The sequence below is a fragment of the Chaetura pelagica genome, unplaced genomic scaffold (genome assembly GCF_000747805.2).
Source record: "Chaetura pelagica isolate M959 unplaced genomic scaffold, ChaPel_1.0 scaffold105, whole genome shotgun sequence".
NCBI lineage: Eukaryota > Metazoa > Chordata > Aves > Apodiformes > Apodidae > Chaetura > Chaetura pelagica.
This window is the reverse complement of record NW_009953393.1, coordinates 387,645-396,179: the sequence shown is the minus strand read 5'-3', so window position 1 is coordinate 396,179 and position 8,535 is coordinate 387,645. Positions and strand designations below refer to the sequence as shown.

General features: G+C 39.1%; 1 protein-coding gene across 1 annotated transcript in view; it reads right to left on the bottom strand.

Annotated features, from left to right (window-relative positions):
• Window positions 1-5,548: 5,548 nt before the first annotated feature.
• Window positions 5,549-8,535, bottom strand: part of FOXO1 (forkhead box O1) — a 5,132-nt gene continuing 2,145 nt past the window's right edge. Inside the window, exons 3-4 of the mRNA XM_009998359.1 lie at window positions 7,280-8,535; window positions 5,549-6,760 (exon numbers count right to left, since the gene is read on the bottom strand). Of these exons, the coding sequence (XP_009996661.1) occupies window positions 7,293-8,535 (1,243 nt within the window). The 3' untranslated portion in view covers window positions 5,549-6,760; window positions 7,280-7,292. The remainder of the gene's footprint in view (window positions 6,761-7,279) is intronic.

Here is an 8,535-nt window from a genome sequence, read left to right as displayed (position 1 = left end):
ACCTCAAAGAGCCTCTGGAGTCATCCACAGAGTGAATCAGTTTTGGCTTTGAGGCTCATTTGGGTGTTAATTTGAGTTGTCTGTTGTATGGGCTGAGGGGGGAGGAGGCAAAGAACTTCCTTCTCACAGCTCAGCATCATCACTGGGATGAAATAAGGACATAAGGCCCAACTCTTCTGAGCAGGATAGAAAGATATTTTTAAAAACCAATCGCAAGCAGGAACACTGTTCTAAAGTGCTGTAAATTGATGGGGCAAAGGGGAAGAAAGGGAGGAGCAGGAAGTGGTAACTCATTTGGACTCGTGAAATGAGACTCCAGCTGTCATAGGGTTTCAAAAGTCATAATGTGTTTTCACCTGGTCAGAAAGTCCCAAGCAACAAATCAGCCCAGGACATTGTGCAGTCTTATGGCTGCTGTTGGATACAACTTCAAAATCCATCAGAAAAGTAGCTCCTATCTTGCTACATTGAGCCCTCGCCCCAGAGAAATCCAGCTTCCTTAGCCCTTGGAGGCAACCACTTGTCCTGCTTCATTATCCCAGAGGCAGCTCATTTTACCTGCAGAACTTCGTATTCCCCTCTCCCTTTCCAACGCATATGCATATACTTCTATAATGGGGTTTTCCATGAACTTTTCTATGGTTTAAGCAAAATTGAAGGTGATTGAATATTTCAGAAACAATTTAGATATTCCTACCAAACTCAGTAGTTCCCTGGAAACCAAACACAGGTCTTGTGCAAGGTCTGGGTAGTTTTTTGCTCAGGTAGTGTCACTCTAGGGAACTGAGAAGGTAATGAAACCACTTAGAAAGACCTCTTCATTCAAGGATGACATGAGCAACTATAGATAAGCTCATAGCAAATGTTGGGGTTCCAATCTATTAAGCAGCTGCTTGACAGATTCTTCACTCCACGACAGTGTTACACCCATTGGAATCTTCCTGCAATGCTCCACCAGTTGCACTGCATGAAGCCTTCATCCCTTTTCCCATCATCTCAAGTGATAATCACCCACGTAAGACGTTTACTCACAAAAAAACACATGCAAAATTTCTGAATGCCCTAGGGCCCAACAGCAAGTAGAAAAACATAAAATAAGATGGGGCGCTGTCACTGCCTCCTCATTTTAACTATTTTGGCACATGCCAGAACATTTCCTGAGGCAAAACATCACCAGGTAATGAACAGGGATTTGCATGCAACTCCAACAGTGAGCATGACCGCAGGCACTGATCAGTGCAAGTTCTTCCTTCTCAGGGTGTTCACAAATCCCATCTTTACGCACCACCTGCCCCATAAATGGCCGCAACATCTACTGCTATTTGTATTTTTAACTGGATTGCCAATTGTTGTAACATAATAGCTGATGTTTCTGCAGAAAAACACGTTTATTACATTGATGTAGAACTGACTTAGAGCACAAGGATGCTTTGAGGATTCTTTGCTTGATCAGCAGATTCAAATCCCTTGTTGCCAGATTGGCATAAATTGCTAGCAGGTTCCTTCCCAAGAGACAAACTTTGACTCTCTCTCCCAACAGCATTAACTAGTCACATACCAACTAGATGCACATCCTTTCCAACAACGGCTTCATGAACACCCAAAGAGAGTATCTTTGGATCTTACAACCCTCCGATTCCAGGAGTTAGGCTTTTTAAAGCATCAGAGAAGATACCCTCAGCTTCCCCTAACATGCAAAAACCCTTCCAAAACATGCACTGAAGAAAAAAGGGCAAAGCTAAAATAAAGATGGAACTGCAAAGTATAAGGGAAAGCTATTTTTCAAAGTCTTTATTCCTATTTTTATGTGCAACGATACTCTTGCATTCTTTCATGCTCTTCAGGTCTACCTCTGCTGACTTTAAGATCAAACTGGCATTTTTGCCAGCAATTCATGCCAGCCTGCTCTCTGCCACCCCTTTCCCTCCCCACCTGCAGGCAAGCAGGGAGCTGGGCCTCACAAGACTACTGTGGCGTGGGTGTTTTTGGCTGTCTGTTTTGGCAGCTGCTCCTCCTTTCTTCCAGCTCTGTTTTGAAACACAATCTCAATTTAAAAAAAAAATAAAATAAAATAAAATAAAAAATAGAAAATTAGACATTCCTGCACTCTCTGCTCACATCAGCACTCCTGCTGCTGCAGGAACAGCAGGGAAGGAGCAGCACGGTGCAGGTTGGCTAACATAGCCCAACTGCTGGGCAAAGAAATAACCCTTGAGAAAAGGTACATACCTCAGGAAGGCAGGAGGGGCAGAGGAAGGCAAGAGGCAAAAAGGAGAAAAAAGAGGGCCAAGAGGATTTTGTGAGCCATCTCACTTTAACAGGGGAAGCAGAGGGAAGGAAGGGAAAAATGTCTCTCCAGAGCCAGCTCCCTCCCACATTTAATAGCATTAGGATCTAACGTGCAATTTGGAGTAAAAGACTTTCTTTCCTGCCGTTTGATGGATGTTAACGTCCATTTTTTCCTTCTTCTTCTTTAACAATGTATTACATAACATTCTGATACACTAATTACCATCTCATATCATTGTAATTTTATTAAGAGCTTACACTTACAAATACCCATTCTGAAAGGACTTCAGGAGTTTTTTGTAAATTTCTCTGAACTAGGCTTGTTGAATCACTGGCAACACGGTCTGATGCTGCCTAATGCAGCTTCCAGCAACAAAGCATCTCTACACAAAGATCTCTCACAGGCCCCAAGAGTCAGGCATGGATTCTTCTTGCGTTTAATCCCAAACACTTGTAAACAAGTTACTTTTAGCACACTATGTTGTGATAAAACGCTGGTAACACAGCCCCATTAGGTTCTTTTACCTGCTACAGTTCCAATTCCAGGCGCAATGTCGAGGGAGAAAAATTCCTTTATACCAAGTCATGGAAAATTTGTTAACTATTCTGCAGTTAGTGTTTGCTCATTTATATAGTAGCATCTTGCCAGGCAAGACTTGGTACCATGAGGTATTTTTCCATATAAAATTGCTAATGCCATCGGGATTGTCCAAATGGGATCACCATCATTAAAAAGATTACATGGTAAAGGAAAGTGATTATGACAGCATCTGAGTAGAAGTATTACTAATCACAAGTAGAATCCTGGTACAAATCTCATTCTCTGTACACAAGAAAGGACACAAAACCTCTTAAGCATAATTTATATACATTTATGGCTTTATACAACAAACTGTCAGGGATTGTTCTGGTGTGTCTGTAGAAGTACATCAGGCACTTTTTCTGAAGATATCCACGTATGAATTTTAATTCTGCAATGTGACTAAGTCAGAGCAGTGAAGTGCTGAAGAGCTGTCACACCACTCACAAGCAGTATGTACATGCCAATCTCTCATGATATTGCTGGTTTGTGGAACATTCTCAAAAAGGAGGCCAGTTTTAATGCCGAGTAATTCGCTTTTTGCTTGCATAAACCATGCTGCATTTTACATCATGATTACCAAAATAATAATAATAATAATAATGATGATGAGAATACCTTATTTAAAATCAGTCATAAATTAAGCTTCCTAGCAATTTCATAATGAAAATAGGACTTTCAAATCAGTAAAAAAATAATAAAAAAAAAAGTACTAACATACATCCAGTGGTTTAACATGTGCAAATTTTATACTGTTTTATAATTGGTCCAATTTTAACTTCTCTTCTTAGGGATGCTCTGTTGACTTAAGCCGAGAATAAGCAATATGACTTTTGCTTATAAGTGTAGGCAAATTGTCAGTTTATCAAAGCAGAGCTTTCCAATTAATGCATCTACTGCCTAAACATATATCATATAGTTATATTATGGAAACCATACATCTTTATATTTAAAATATCTGAACAGCTCTATAATACAATAAACTTTTAATAACAGTACAAACCAGAGAAAAGTCATAAACAAGGCTGCATAGGTAAGATCATCTGCACAATTCACAAACCAATCATTTACAACAATTCTGACAAACTAAGTTACTCCAGAAACTTGGTACTTTTACTGAAAAAGGATTTATTATTAGAGGTCACATAATGTTTGTTTTCAAGGCAGAAAATATACCCCTTCACCAGACTTCACAGTATTCCAGAATTACAATTGCAAAACATTAGATTGGCACCACAAAAAAAAAAAAATCAAACAAACAAAAAAAACCTAAAACAAAAAAACTTGACCACACAGCCCAAACCTTTGATTATCTGTTAATACTTTCTCCTAATGATGAAAAGGAGCTTCCTACAGACTGTTGTAATTAAGGAACGGCTACATTATGTTATTCATAGTTATAAAAGAAAATGAAGAAAATACCTGTATACAGCAAGTTACACAATAGCAGTAGATAATAAATAGGAGGTATATTGTTTAATGTAGCATGTTCAGCTGTAACCTCATGGAGTATAGCATTAAGCACTGTTGTCTTTGCACGCAGATGTGAATTTTACTACTACTTTGGCCTATGCATATCAGTACCCATTTAGGAGCAAATATTTTTGCACACACAGCAGAAAGAAGGATCTCCAGAAACCCGTATGTGAGCCCTCTGCTTGCTCCACTGCCAGGATTTCCCATCTCATTTCAGAGACCATGAATGTGATGGTGAAGATGCTACTAGAGATATTTGCCTGTAAAAGCAGGTTGCTTCATCGAGGCTTCAGCACTAGGAACATTTCATTTTGCTCAGCAGAAGTTCAAAGACAGATTTCACACTGGATCCTGTATCACAGGACAGTTTAACATCAGCCTCTGGAACTGCTGACAAGAGTAATAGGATATCAAAAAAAGTAGGACCAGCTGTAATTAGTAGTGATTTTAAGCCCCATAGGGAGCTAAATACTTACACATCAATAAATACATTGAAGAGCACTAGGAAAGATATATCGGTTCATTAAATATATGGCTTGTTACTAAACTTCATTTTCTTGGCATATCCCATTTCTTTCTCCACCGTAGCCCTCACTACAGAGATAATAAGTTTCTATTAGAGCACTTTGCAGTTGTGGGCTACATAGACAAAGGAAAAATCGGTGAAAATGGTTTTATTTCTCCCCTTCTTCACAACAGCCAGCCTTAGAAAAAAAAAACCTGTTCATCCTGTTGGTGCATAAAGAAGCTCCAAGGACTTCTAGAAAACCAACCATGTGTAGCAACCAGTGAAAAGACAGGTGAGGCCCATTACCCATACATCCATGAAAACTCCATCGTGTGGTTTCAAAAAATCAGAAGTTTCTTAGCCAAGACCCAATCCTGAAAAAGCTTAAGTAGTTGTGAGCGTGTCTCTCAAACGAGAGCAGGTTTTTCCACCAGAGCAAGGCCTCTGTCATTAAAGCTATCCCCTGCCCTAGATCTCATGTATTTATACAGCTTTGCCACTTACTTCATCTTTCTTATTTTTTACAAAAGTAATGTTTTGCCCTGTAATAGGGTAAAATAGGTCAGAAAACTTTTTGCCCCTCACTGAAAAGTAGCACATTTGCCTCTGCAAGCATAATGCTTTATAACAGAAACACTGACAGCCCCTAAAACTAGTGCTAATTAAGAAAAATGAGAATTTTGTCATTAATTTCTCTAAAATGATGGATTTTCTCCAAATGGTCCTGCTCTTGAGTGCACAAACATTATGAGACCTCTGTGAAATAAATATAAATGTGAAGCATTGTACAAGCATCTAACAATGAATACTTAACACTTTGTGGTAGTCAGAGTTAAAATGATAGTAGAAGCAGATGACATTTCTAAAAATGTTTCTATAAAACTGATTAAATATTTCCTAAACATGAAGTTGTCTATATTTATACATCACACAACAAAAAAAGGGACAGAAATTTTTTGTATTCAAGATACTTATTAAGCTTTTCCTTTATTAGCACTCCCAAGTGCTAGGGAAATTTATAAAAACATGTACTTAATCCAGTTAAAATACTGTACAAAATGAAGAGGTTATGAATGCTGTCAGGTCTCAGATTTTTTTTCTTTTTAAGTTGCCTATGTAACAAAAGTAGACTTTAATTATACGAAAAATAGCTTGGAAAGTATTCCAAAAAATTATCTTAAGTCCAACAATAAAGTCATTAGTTGGAAATGACATCCAGATATATTCTTGCATAAATTTACATTAATACAGGTAACTTATCAAATGGCATTTAACCTACTGTTTGCTCTGAATAGTCATTGAGTTTAGTAAGACCATATTTATCAGGCTATTCTGTTCCCATATGAAATGTGTGGCAATTTTGAGTAAAATAATGCAGTTCGTACTGCTGCAAGGCAAGTCCACAGTTCTCTCAATTCATAAAACACAGGTAACATCAACAAAGGTTAAACTTACTTAGGGCATGAGATCATCACAGTATTCTTACAAAAGTTTATAAACTTTTCTTGGACCAAAACAGATAGTCTTAAAAAACAATTCTTCTTCTACAGACCATACTGTACAAAACCGAAAGCACACGATGATGTGAGTAAGAGTCTTTGCTGTGATTATATGGTGTAGTGAATTTGGCACTTCAGAGTAATGGAACTTCCAATGGCACAGTTCTTATCTACAGCAGCACATAACCTGCAAACCTTGGGCAAACATCCTGTACAGGAAAATACTCTGTCTGCTGCCAACTCTGACGAAAGGAAGAAAAAAGAAGGAGAAAAAAAAAAAAGACCGCAAAGAAAGCTAGTGCATGTGCACAGCTTTGTCAAGAAAATTAAAAAGGAAGGTGAAGGACATCTTTTTACTGCTTTTCTCAGTTCCTGCTGTCAGACAAGTCTGGAGAATTTAACCGTAACCTGAGAGAAAAAAAAAAAAACAAAAAACAAAAAAAAAAAAAGAAAAAAAAAAAAACAAAAAACAAAAAAAAAAAAAGAAAAAAAAAAAAACAAAAAACAAAAAAAAAAAAAGAAAAAAAAAAAAACAACACAAAGGAAAAAAAAGCCACAAACACAAAACAACAGAAAGAAGAAATTAACAGTCACACCAAAAGATTGAAACCATTAAAGTATGCTCAAACTAGCTTTAAGATAACTTAAAATGGGGAAAAATAAGTTCAATAATTGCTAGTTACCAGCAAGTTTTTTGTTTGAAATAGTAATGGCAAAATATTGGTACTCCACAAGAAGTAACAGAAGTTGGCACATGGCGATCCTAATGCAATGGTATAAATTTGATTTACAAATGAATAAAGGACTGGAAAGTCACTGAGTGTAAGTGAGGCACTTCACATGCCAAGACAGAAGACCACCCAGATTTTAAGCATTCTTAGATCTCTTTTTTCCTTTTTCAGATTTATTATAAAAAGCACAGCTTACCTCCTACTACATCCTAGCCTGACACCCAACTGTGTGTGGTTGTCTTTACGCTGTGCTGAAAACTTTGGTTAGGCAATACACTGTCAAAGTTAAAATCTAACGTTTCTCCATCCATAAGGTCATTACGGATAATCGACTCCATGTCACAGTCCAACCGTTCGATTAGCATGTCATCTAAGTCACTGGGAAGCTTCTCCTGGTGGAGGGAAACAATTCCCACCCTTCCGTAGCCATTGCAACTGTTAACAGGGGCGTAGGGGTTCATAGCATTCATCTGCATTGGGTGACTCATAGGCACTTGTAACGAAGTCTTCACTGTCGACAAGCGGTTTAGACCTGAAGTATGTGACATGGTGTTCACTGTGTGTGGCAAGGCACGACCATTAACTGCAGGTGCTGGCTGGTTATGTCCTTGGTGAGGGCGGGCGTTAGGGTTCATCATTTTGTTGTGGGGCTGTTGACTGCCATACGTTGGCATCACCGAGTTAGGGGCCATCAGCACACCCTGGCCCAGCGCCCTGCCACCAGCCTGGGAAACACCAGTGTCTACTGGTGCCAAGATATCATTGTGCGGTGGAGAATCAGAAGTCAGCAACTCCTTCAAAAGTCCTGCAGGACAGTTATATTGGCTCATCGATCCATAGCTTGATTTACTGTCTTGAAGAGCCTGCATAGGGATCTGGGGCAAAGAGTTCATGCTAGCTTGAGCATACGTAAATTTCCTGTAGTCTGGATTTGGTGAACCTATACTTGTGGTCGAGGATGCAAACGAGTAACCTGGTGTTTGCTGCATCAGGGTAGCAGATGAAGACTGGGTTGACACAGTCATTGATGTATTAGGTGACAAAAGATTAAGGTTATCCAACAGATTTTCCATGTTCTCGGAATTACTCATCTCTGAAAGGCTGGGTAGAGTAGAAGTCATTTTGGTGGCTGATGATGGGTATACCATGGAGTGCACATCCCCCTCTCCAAGATCATCTTGCTCTGGCAAAATTGGAGAAAGTCTTCCACTAATGGTACTAGCATTCGAGCTAGTTCTAGGCCGGAATGTACTCCAGTTATCAAAGTCATCATTACTGTGAGAGCTGGGGCTCGCAGGCCACTTGGAGAACTGCGACCCAGGGCTGTCACCATTTCCCTCTTGCCCAGACTGAAGGGATGCTTTTTTCTTGGCAGCTCTACCTCTGCTTTTGGCAAATTTGCTGTTGTTATCCATGGATGCTGCTCGTCGCCTAGGAGATTTGCCACTCTTT